The sequence below is a fragment of the Chiloscyllium plagiosum genome, chromosome 39, assembly GCF_004010195.1.
Source record: "Chiloscyllium plagiosum isolate BGI_BamShark_2017 chromosome 39, ASM401019v2, whole genome shotgun sequence".
Taxonomy (NCBI): Eukaryota; Metazoa; Chordata; class Chondrichthyes; order Orectolobiformes; family Hemiscylliidae; genus Chiloscyllium; species Chiloscyllium plagiosum.
Genome location: NC_057748.1, coordinates 10,505,556 through 10,517,835, shown reverse-complemented (window position 1 = coordinate 10,517,835; position 12,280 = coordinate 10,505,556). Strand labels below are relative to the sequence as shown.

The 12,280-nt window shown below is 42.7% G+C and overlaps 1 protein-coding gene across 5 annotated transcripts in view; it reads left to right on the top strand.

The window, feature by feature from the left end:
- Positions 1–321: 321 nt before the first annotated feature.
- The window catches only part of LOC122542218 (histone-lysine N-methyltransferase KMT5C-like), a 30,484-nt gene continuing 18,525 nt past the window's right edge, over positions 322–12,280 (top strand). For all 5 annotated transcript variants that reach the window (XR_006309759.1, XR_006309760.1, XR_006309761.1 and 2 more), the window contains exons 1-3: positions 322–573; positions 8,397–8,533; positions 11,467–11,632. Coding sequence is in view for 1 of the 5 variants with exons in the window: in XM_043679715.1 (XP_043535650.1) it covers positions 8,424–8,533; positions 11,467–11,632 (276 nt within the window). In the remaining 4 variants the exon portion in view is untranslated. The remainder of the gene's footprint in view (positions 574–8,396; positions 8,534–11,466; positions 11,633–12,280) is intronic.

The window sequence follows — 12,280 nt, the reverse complement described above, 5'->3', positions numbered from 1 at the left end:
CAAGCACAATGGACCAAATGGCCATTATCAATGCTATAACGATCCTAGGATCTTATATGAAGAACATCAATGCAAGGGCTTTCAATGATGACCGTTGTCATCGACAGGGAAAAAAAAGTTTGTAGCTCTTAACCTGAGTCAATGTGGTTGCTGGAAGTGCTTTCAGAGAGACAGGTTAATAGTGAAAGGTAAACCTTGGGTAACCAGAGCTCAAGATAGATAATTAATTTTAAATAAAGAACATAATTCGTCAGGTTAAAAACTGGTAGTTGCAGCAGAAGTTAAATTTGTTTGCACTTATTTTCTTTTTTTTAAAATTGATGAATGGGTTGGAGAAAAAAGTCGCTTAGCAACGCAAGGTAGGCTCCGGGCGGCCTACACTTCTGGTACACCCGAACCTGCTGGCTGCCGGAAGTGGGAATTGCTTGACGTGCCGCTGATCAATCGGAGGACAGAACGATGAGGTGATGGAAGACACTCGACCAATCAACTTGTGCAGGAGGCGGGACCGGCTCGCCATCAGGTTTGGGTGGCGCGCGGAGCCACCTCGGGATTGTCTCAGTTGGTTTAAAGGTAAGTTTGTGACATCAGAAATATTTTTTAAAAAATGATAAATATTTTCCTAACTTTAACTTAGGGGTTGGGGATGTTTTCGATATTTTAAAAGTTATTCCAGCTGTTGGAAACGGAAACCTAAGCCATTGCTCTTTGTTTATAAATACATTGTAAATGTCCAACCCTTTTTTACACTGATTGTTTTTTCCTGAGTTAATGCAGTAATTCATTTTGCTAATATGATTTTCTCATTGTAATAATTTTCTTCCCAAAGAATATTGAGCACAATATCAGGAGTACTGGGCATTCCTTGCTCCAATACCTGTTCTCCCAGGTGAATGGTCATTTTCTATCTGTGAAACAAGACACACAGCAATATATATGTATATATGTTGAATGTTTAACTTTGTAAAATCATCCTTGGGTGCTTTGTGGGAGCGTTTGTTGAGCATTATTTGACCCTGTGTTACATATGTCAAAATCCTATAAGTGGTCTGCAGTGGGGAGAAACTGTTCCTGTTTTGCCAGATGGATCAAAAGCTGGATGGTATTAGTATAGGGTGATAAGCCACAGAAGTAATGGAGACCATGATGAACAACTTCAGTCATCAGTTAGGGTCTCAAATGCACGGCTTAAGAGTGTGGTGGAGGCAGATTCAGTTCAGGCTACCAAATGAGAATTGGATACTTATGTGAAGAGAAGAGGTTTGCTTGACTTTGAGCAAAGGTGGGAGATTGAGACACTTCTGGAGAATGAGCATAGACATCACTGACCAAATGGCCTCCTGTGCTGTAACTGTTCAATGCTATGACCTAAGGCTTGTCTAGAGAGCTCTCTTTTGAAAGAGGACGATAGACCTGAGGGGTTTAGGGATTGAATTCCAAAGTTTAGGGTTGAGCCAGCTGGGATGACATGACCAACAGTGACAGAGTAATTAAAATTGAGGTACACAAGATGCTGGAATTGGAGGACTGCTGGGATTTTGGAGGGTAGGGCAAAAACCAAGGATGAGAATTTAAAAATCTAGCTGTTGGCCAGTGTGGGCCAGTGAGCATGGGGCGCGATGAATGAATTGCAGTTGATGAAGTTAATTGGTAGATTGAATAGAGAGGAATCGTATTACATTATTTTAAAAATCTGGACAACAGTGAGGCTTGGTGCTTCCTGCCTGAAAAGTTGGTAGAGGCAGAAACACCAATATTTGAAAAGTGTTTAGGGAAGCACCATAAGTTTTGAAACCTATTGGGTGATGAAATCAAAGGCTAAAAAATTAGATAAAGCCAGATACTTTCTATGCCAGCAGAAAAGTTATGGGCCAAATGGTCTCCTATGCTGTAAATAGTTAAAAATCAAACAACACCAGGTTATAGTCCAACAGGTTTAATTGGAAGCACTAGCTTTCAGAGCGCCGCTCCATCATCAGGTCATTGTGAAGGAGCCGCGCTCCGAAAGCTAGTGGGCTGGAAGGCTGAGCTGATTGTCTGTTGTAAATATTCAAGTCTACTTTCATTGGGCTTCAAAGACTGGAATTGAGGGACATAACAAGGATAAGACCAAGGAGGTCATTTACTGGTTTAATGTAAATAAGGGCATCATCAGTAATGAGACTTTGATTGGTAGCTGGATTCTGGATTAGTGGGGCTGGAAGAGCACAGCAGTTCAGGCAACATCCAACGAGCTTCGAAATCGACGTTTCGGGCAAAAGCCTTTGGTAGCTGTAGAGATGTCATAGTGGAGGGCCATAGTGGGTGGAGAACCCATGTGAGATGGCAAGGTCAAGGTCTGACCATTAGTACACATGACTTTGAATATTGCTGTAATAGAGCAATCCTGTTAAAGCTTTGTCTTGCATTCATCAGGACAGTTGCAAGAGTGCTAAATTTTCAAAGGAGTTGACTTACCAACCAGTCAGCATACTTTTCTCATTTGCTGCTCTCTTTGAAATTTGGCATTCTTGTTTCTACCCTGACGAGTGCTGGATGAATAGGTTCAGTGGCATGTTTCCCTTTTTTCTTCCAATACTCGAAGTTCTTCATTTCCAGCAACTATACGTGAGTTTATACAGAGAGAAATATTAAAGAACGATGAAGGGAACTGAACACTGGAGAGAAAGACTGTTGAGATGACGATGGCAATCACCAATGAAGAGAAATTCCTTGGCGTGGAGATTGAGGGTAGAAACCATAATCATTAGTGAGTTATTGAGCTGATCGGGAAGCTCTATGCCAAAGTCTGATCCTGTTACAGTCGTGATTCGAGTGGTGCTGGAAAAGCACAGCAGGTCAAGCAGCATCCAAGAAGCAGGAAAATCAACATTTTGTGCAAAAGCCCTTCATCAGGAATAAAGCTGGGTGGCTCAGGGGTGGAGAGATAAATAGGAGGGGATGGAACTTGGGGGGGGGGAAGGTAGCTGGGAGCGCAATAGGTGGATGGAGGTGGGGGGAAGGTGATAAGTCAGAGAGGAAGGTGGAGCGGATAGGTGGGAAGGAAGATTGACAGATGGGACAGGTCATGAGAATGGTGCTGAGCTGGAAGGTTGAAACTGGGTAAGGGGGTGGAGGGGAAATGAGAAAACTGGTGAAGTCTACGCTGATGCCCTTGGGTTGGAGGGTCCCGAGGCAGAACATGAGGCGTTCTTCTTCCAGTCGTCAGGTGGTAAGGGAGCGGCGGTGGAGGAGGCCCAGGACATGCATGTCCTCGGCAGAGTGGGAGGGGGAGTTGAAATGTTCAGCCACGGGGCCATTTCAACTCCCCATCCCACTCTGCTGAGGACATGCAGGTCCTGGGCCTCCTCCATCGCTACTCCCTTACCACCCAACGCCTGGAGGAAGGATGCCACCCCTGAGGCTCCTAACTTCATTCCTGATAAAGGGCTTTTGGCTAAAACGTCGATTTTTCTGTTCCTCAGATGCTGTCTGACCCGCTGTGCTTTTCCAGCACCACTCTAACCTTGACTCTGATCTCCAGCACCTGTAGTACTCACTTTCGCCCTGTTACGGTCATGCCTGTATTTACCTCAACTGCTGCTGAAATCCTCATAACTGGTGACTCCTCCTCTTTCTCCATTAGAACTGAGAACTGCTTAAGGAACAGGGAGTGGTTCAGGCTTGTAACTATACATGCATTTAAAGGAAAACTAACTAATTACATAGTGGAGAAATGATCAGAGGCTAAAGTAGTGTGGGAGAGGCTCTTATGGACTGTAAGCACCAACATAAGTCAGTTGGTTTGAATGGCTTTACTGTTTAACTGCATTAGATGATAGTTAACTTGGCATATCTCTCGCCTTTCTTCATTCCAGACTCGACAGCTTTTCGTTTGAATCTTCCATTCCCTGAATTATCAAAGATTTTCCCTGGTCCTGAACTTTGCCTGTGCCCTACCTTGCAGCAAGCCCCATGGCCGTTACTTCACTCTCTCTTCTGCACTGCTTCCCTAATCGGAATATTGGCTTCTGTGCATCCTTCCCAAGCTATCAGATATGTTTTTGGGTTCAGGAGTCACAGGTATCTAAGATAGACAGTCAGCTATTTGTAAGTAGTTTATTAAGAACCAGTGGTTGATGTGATGCTTTTACTAAATAGTCAGAAAAGGAAGATGACCTGTGATCATTGGAAGCCTGAAACCAGAGGAGAGTCCAGAACTAGAGGGCATAGGTTTAACATGAGATGGGAAAATTTTAAAAGGGACCTGAGGGGCAACATTTTCACACAGAAGGTGTATGGAATGAGCTGCCAGAGGAATTGGTGGAGGCTAGTTTCAACATTTAAAAGGCATCTAGATGGGTATTGGAATAGAAAGGGTTTAGAGTGATTATGGGCCAAATGCTGGCAAATGGGACAAGGTTAATTTAGGATGGCATGGATGAGTTGGACTGAAGGGTCTGTGTCCATGCTGTACATCTCTAAGATTCTGAATCTATGACAAATGAACGGTTGGCATATTGTGTGTATTGATCTCTGTAGCTAGGGATGGCTACATCATGCTGCAGTTTTAGAGGACCCTTCCCTTCATCGAGTTCCATTTTGCCTGGTCCATCTTCTGACTGAAGAAGGCAGCCTCTTGACGAGGCCTACCACCTGGTAAGGACTTGATAGCATACTTTATTCCTGGGAGTTAGTATTTAATTTCTTTAAACTTTTCTCAGCAATGAATGCAGGAAAGTTACTCAAGATGTCACGCTGGTTCCTCCCCTGACCAGATCAATTTCCCAAAAGTAACTTGCTAGGTTATAGCTGACAGAGTTTTACTAATGTTCAATTTATTTCTTCCCAGTATAACTTCTTTTTGCGCTCAAAAGCCACCCAGACTGTTGGTTTTCCTATTAGTTTTTTTTACTGTAAATTAACATTAGTTAAACCTCAAGTAACTTTTCCCATGAGTACATGAAATAGCAACTCATATGAAGTGACTTTATCAATTCCAATTCCTTAATCATTTCTTTTTTTCATATATTAAAAAAAAATTCACTTTTTTACAAAAAGAAACCCAAAGAGATATAAAAGTACGGAAAAGTAGAAATACTATCGAGCTATTATATTGTACTACAGTAACGTTGACAATAAACTGCCTACTATTCTTCAAGAAAAAGTTGTCCCATATTTACTTAAACCAATTTAGCTTAAACTCAAATTAAATAAAATAACATTAAATTAAATTACAATCCACTCAAATTAAATTACACTACATTACTCCACTCACCGCACCCCCATCAAGGCTGCTGTCCATGGGAGCAACAGCTATTATACTTGTATTTACTAGGCTCCCTCTGCCCCCTCCCCGGGGTCCCGAGATCACCATGTACAGCCCTCGTGGCTATATAAAGGTCCTAATCAGTATTGCTGACAGATCCATGTCTATGTAATTTAGAAAGGGCTGCCATGTCTTATAAAATTGCTCTGTTCCATGGTGCACCGTACTCATCAGATAATCTTGAGGGACGTGCTCCATCACAAGTCTGTGCCACCCTGCGAGACCTGGTGGTTTTTCTGATATCCAATTCATTAGAATGTTCTTCCTCGCACAGTGTGTAAGAATATCGAATAACCTCTTCCCATGCTTACCCAGAGAGGGCAGATTCAGTAGTCTGAAAAAGAGGGACGCTGGATCTTCCCTAACTTCCATTCCCAAGATCCTTTCCAGCTCATTCACTATCTCCACTCCGCCACCCCCCCCCCCCCCCCACCACTCAGGGCGAGAAGTGGTGGAAATGTCTGTTCTGTAGTTTTTACGATGTTCACTGAGTGATGATTTGATCAGGCTTGCCATTATCAAGAAGAATAATGTTGATATCTCCAGTTCAAATTTCAGGAATGAGGTTGCTACCTTTAAGCAGTACATTCAACGAGCCAGAAATGCTTTCAGTGTTTAGAGGTAACTGCAGTTTCAAATGTAGAGTGTTGGAAAATAAATGATAATGAATGGCCAGATTGGTAAGACTCTGAAAGGCAAAGACTTTAGTCCGAATTTGATTCTGTTGATGCATTTTTCAAATGTGTAAGAGTCCTGTGGAAACAAAATCCATTGTGACACTGGTTAGAGATGAAATGAGTTAATAGTATGCAACCATATCTGTAAATTTCAAAACTTAAAATGCATTAATGTCCAAAAACTACATGAATGTTGTCTGAAGGAATGTTTTAAAAATGTAGCTGTCAGCAGAAATATTTAGTTTTCTTGTTTGTTTCTTCAAGGGACAGAGCGAAACATGCTCAAATTTACGTTTTTAAATAATCTTGCCCGATCAATAGTGAGCCAAAACACATTTTAATTTTGTTTTGTGAAATATGCTTGTTATTTTCTTCTTTGGTCGAATTTACCAACCCAGCTAGATCTGAAATCTGGCATGGACTGGATTTCATAATTGTCAGATTTGGGGTATTCTACTTGTACTTTAGACAAGTAAGCTAGTGCCCTGCTGACCTGTGAGATGCTTGAAAAGATTGGACTCAGAAGTAAAATGTTGCCTTATTGATTGTTGTGAGTCTCAACCTTGTGAATTTTAGTGGGCTATTTGACCACTGAGGCCATCACAAGTAAGCTTAATCTTGTCCTCCAAGCCTGGTTTGCATTGGATGGGAGACTGCCTAGGAACATCAAGTTCTGTAAGCTTTAAGGTCTCTTGTGGCACAGTGATAGCGTCCCTACCTCTACGGCAGAGATTCAAGTCTCACCTGTCTTAAATATGTGTCATAACATGTCTGCGCAGGTTGTTTAAAAACATCTGATCCTGTCCTGCTTCATAAACATTCAGGATGGGGCAAATGAAGGAAAGATGCTCCATTCCTGATGAAGGGCTTTTGCCCGAAACGTCGATTTTTCTGTTTCTCGGATGCTGCCTGACCGGCTGTGCTTTTCCAGCACCACTCTTATCTAGACTCTGATTTCCAGCATCTGCACTCCTCACTTTTGCTCAAATGAAGGAAAGGCTCCAGAATGAACAGGCTACAAAGCAACCCAATTTCATATTTTATAAAACTTATAAATATTATGAAAATGAATGAGAATTTAATGAACTCAGCCTGACACCATATAATCAGCCTTTAATTTCAAATGCAGTGTGCAGTGGACCTTTCAATTTCATTCTGTAAAATAAAGTGAGCTGCATTTTGCAAGGCACTATATGTATTTCTAAATGTTCATAATTGATAAATCCTTTTATTATTATGGAGTTCATTTTTACTTTGATAATTTTCTACAACTGTTATGAATAATGATGACTTGCTTTATTTGTCTCATTGTCACAGTTTGAGCACCTGCTGTCATTATTTTTCATAAATTATTGATCTATTTATCTATTCATGGCAATCAACTGCAAGGTCTAAACCACAACTCTTTACCCGAGGTACTCTTTAAAGTCTTCTATCTTTCTTCACTGCAAACTGCATTAATGCCACAAACAATGAAAGTGAATCTGGGGCTGGGGCTTAGAAGTGCTGCCTCCTTAACAGCTAATCAATTGCTGACAGCAGTTTACTTGTATTATGTGACAAAGCATTAGTTTGTTTTAAGAACAGAGTAAAACTTTGAAGCTTTTTGTTTTTGAGTTTCTGGGCCTGATGAAAGAGAGAAGAGCTTCAGGGATCTGGTTTGAATCCCAACCCTAATTTTAAAAGCAGCACGGTGGCTCAGTGGTTAGTACTGCTGCCTCACAGCTCCAAGGACCTGGGTTTGGTTCCACTTTGGGCAACTGTGTGAAGTTTGCACATTGTCCTCCGGTCTGCCCGAGTTTCCTCCAGATGCTCCAATTTCCTCCCACAGTCCAAAGATATCTAGGTTAGATGGATTGGCCATGCTAAATTGCCCATAGTGTCTAGGTGGATTATCAATGGTAAATGTAGGGTTTCTGAGATAGGATAGGGGTTGGATCCTGGTGGGATTAGATTAGATTAGATTACAGTGTGGAAACAGGCCCTTCGGCCCAACAAGTCCACACCGACCCGCCGAAGCGAAACCCACCCATACCCCTACATTTACCCCTTACCTAACACTATGGGCAATTTAGCATGGCCAATTCACCTGACCCTGCACATCTTTGGACTGTGGGAGGAAACCGGAGCACCCGGAGGAAACCCACGCAGACACGGGGAGAACGTGCAAACTCCACACAGTCAGTCGCCTGAGGCGGGAATTGAACCCGGGTCTCAGGCGCTGTGAGGCAGCAGTGCTAACCACTGTGCCACCGTGCTGCCCATAAATGCTCTTCAGAAGGTCGATGTGGACTCAATGGGCTGATTGGCCTGCTTCCAAATGATTGGGATTCTAAGATTCTATGAAGGCTTGAGCATGTCATTGTGACTTTGTGTGGTTCTTTATTCACATGTATTCTTTCCAAATGCAGTGCACAACAGTATGGTGATTGCAGGCCATGGAATCCATACGTGTAACAGCTAGAGATCTTTGCGAATATGATGATCTTGCAACAAGCCTGGTTTTGGATCCTTATCTGGGTTTTCAAACCCACAAAATGAATATCAGGTATGCCAGTTTTCTTTCCCTCATGTAGCCATAGTTGAGTGAGTGTGGTTGTCTCTGAAGCATAGCACAGATCAAAGGTTTTGGACAAAAGGGTGGAAATGAGAAGAACTTTTTTATGCAGCGGATAGTAATCTGGAAATCGCTGCCTACGAGAGTGGTGGAAGCAGAGACAATTGATTTCAGTAGGGAATTGGATAGGCACTTGGAGGGGGGAAATAAACATTCAGGGTTATGAGCATAGAATGAGGTGGTGGGTGGAGTCTGGATGGGCTGCAAGTGCTCTACGGAGTGGTGGCATGGATTCAGGAGGCTGAATGGCCTCCTTTGACTCCATAATGTCCCAAAGCAAATGTTGTGTATTAAAGTTCCACCCACAGGCTTAATGAATCCAGGTTAAGTACTGAGGGAATGCTGCGCTATTGGATGGGCTGTCATTCAAATGAGCTGTTGAGCTGAGCTCCCATTGCCTTGAGTTCTGATGACCCGAAATGTTAACTCCACTTTCCCACCACCAAAGCTGCCAGACCTGAGTTTCTCCCAGAAATTTAGGTTTTTGTTTCCTATTTCTTTCTCAGATTAACATAAAATATCTCATGGCATTATTTCAGAGAAGAACATGGATGTTCTCCCTAGTGCCCTCACCAATGTTTACCCTTTAATCAGCATTGGGAAAAACAGATGATCTAGTCATTATCACATTACTGTGTGGGTGGGGCTAGCTGGGGGCACATTTTCAGCTGCAGTTTCTATGCTACAGCAGTGACTACACTTCATGCCGTGGCTCATTGGCTGTTAAGTGCTTTGGGATATCCTGAGGATTTGAAATGCAGGCATTTGGTTTTTTTTTTGGCTGTAACCAATCTGTTTGAGTTCTATTATGCAAACCTCCATTTAAACTGCTTGTGCAGTTTAAGATGATTAAAGGATTTCTCCGAAACTACTTCATCATGGTGGGGGAGGCAAGGAATGTCGAACAAGTGGGTCTGACATTAAAACTAGATGTGGAGGTGCTGGTGTTGGACTGGGGTGGACAAAGTTAAAAGTCGCACAACATCAGGTTATAGTTCAACAGGTTTATTTGGTATAGGACTATAACCTGGTGTGTGATTTTTAACTTTAAAACTAGAGTTAGGCCATTGATAAATCACTTGTTCCCATGGCGGATATTGGAAGTTTGGAATTGTCCTTTCCAACAGACCAAGAATTAGAAACTAATGGGATGAGTTGGAGTTACAATATAGATCAGTCATGGGCTACTGGATAGAACCGGTTCAAAGGCCTGAATGGTCTTATCTCCATGCTATGCCCCCTTCATTCTGTCCAGCTTTGCTTTCTGCCTTTCTCCTAAGAGATTTCCTAAACGCTGTATTTTTGATTTCTCTGCTTTTCTCCAGCTTCTTCACTGCATTCGTCTTGTCTGATTCGGCCACACCACCGTGAACCATGATTTAAAAACCGAAGAAAAAACTGCCGATGCTGTAAATCAGAAACAACAACAGAAATTGCTGGAAAAGCTCAGCAGGTCTGGCAGCATCTGTGGAGAGAAAACAGAATTAACATTTTGGGCTGAGTGACCCTTCCTCAATTGTAAGGAAGTACCACTCTGCCCCAAAGCATTAACTCTGACCTCTCTCCATAGATGCTTCCAGCCCTGCTGAACTTTTCCACCAATTTCTGGGGTTTTTTTTTATTCCTAATAGTTTATGAAGCTACTCCTGGTAACGCTGTCTGTAAGCATGAAGCTTCTGCATGTCCATAAAATTCCACTGAGCCTGCGATATTAGCAACACAACCACAACACACAACTTAGTGTAACATTTAAGATTTGGATGAATTGAAATTTTCTTTTTTAACTAAAGCAAATTCATCAGCTCAAAGCCTCTCTCAGCCTTTCCTCTGCCTGCTTCAGCTCAGTATGGAGGTATGCAACACACAGTACCCTGCCCATGGCTTTATTCATCATCGTTCCACCATTCCCCCTCTGGTTATTGTGTGCAAAGAAGTACATACTGCTTGGAGCACCTGTTAGTGAAGTTGTCAGCTCAGTTTTTATGAAAAGAACTGCTCGAAGGTCATGGTGTCAGTTGTGGTGGTTTTACTGTGACGCCCTGTTAGAATAGATTAGATTAGATTACTTAGTGTGGAAACAGGCCCTTCGGCCCAACAAGTCCACACTGACCCTCTAAAGAGCAACCCGCCCAGACCTATTACCTTACATTTACCCCTTCACCTAACACTACGGGCGATTTACCATGGCCAATTCACCTAACCTGCACTTTTTTGGATTGTGGGAGGAAACCAGAGCACCCGGAGGAAACCCATGCAGACACGGGGCGAACGTGCAAACTCCACACAAACAGTTGCCTGAGGCGGGAATTGAACCCGGGTTTCTGGCGCTGTGAGGCAGCAGTGCTAACCACTGTGCCACCGTATTATGCTGGTCTTGACTGTCCAGCTGCTTCGCCTGTTCCCACTAGCTCTCAAAGACAGAGCAATGCCTCATCTTGTGTCAAGAGTAATGTAACTCCCAATTAACTAATATTTCTGAATATTCTGTACCACCCATTCCCCCAGTAGTGACTTGAGATAGGACTTTGTCCTATCTCAGCGATCTCTAAGAATATGTCCTGGCTTCTTTACTAGGGCTTTCCCAGTTTCTTGGTAATTTGTTAGCTCCTTGACTCTCTTCTCTAAATTAGCTTATACCGTTACCAACAGGCTCTGTGTCACCATTGTGATGGTGCACCTTAGATATGTTTTGTTGAATGTGAAACCCTGTTATATCCTGATTGGCTTGTTTGTCAACTTTTGGTGTATTTAACTGCTGACTACTAAGTCATGGAGAGTTATAGAGAACCCTTTGTTCTTATTTGACTTGGGGTTGAAGTATCGTGCCTAATTCTGGATGGTTCTGTGGTGATCTTTCATTCCAGCAACCGACCTGTTGTAAGGAGACACCAATACCTCAGGGACATTCTACAAAAGTTTCTTAAGACACGAGATTTGGAGACAGTGTATCGGGCCTTGACATTGGGAGACTGGGCTTGGCATTATTTCTTGCACAAAACTCCTCTCGAAGAAGAAATATTTAAAGCTCAGGTGAGTGAGCAGGTGGATCTATGCTAAATTTTCTCCCTTTCCTTGGGGCTTTCCTGCAGTAAGGATATTGGCAACCTTGTCATCTTACCCGAGTGCCCAGTTTTTACCTTAGGCTATACTGTTATTGAGATGATCACTGCCACATCCCATTGCAACTTCACCCAACGTTTGTATCTGTGTTTAGTAGCACAGGATAGATTAGGATAGGAAAGGCAAGAAGGCTATCGGGTTGTTATTCTCTTGTTTGCTTTTCCCTCACGCAGGATTGTTCAGGCCAACTGTGGAGTCCCTGCCACAACCTCAACAGCTTTCTCTGCCTCATTATCGGACTATGCAGTACACCTAGGGTAGAACTGCGTACCTGTGTTCTTTGTCATGATTCGGAGATGCTGGTATTGGACTGGGATGTACAAAGTTAAAAATCACACAACACCAGGTTATAGTCCAACAGGTTTAATTGGAAGCACACTAGCTTTCGGAGCGCCGCTCCTTCATCAGGTGATATTGGCACTATAACCTGGTGTTGTGTGATTTTTAACCGTGTTCTTTGCGTTAATGTTATGTTCATTATGTTAAGGCGAAACAGATAGGGGAGGTTAGGAGGTAAATAGGTAGATTGGTGAGATATCTTCACATATGAAGAAGAAC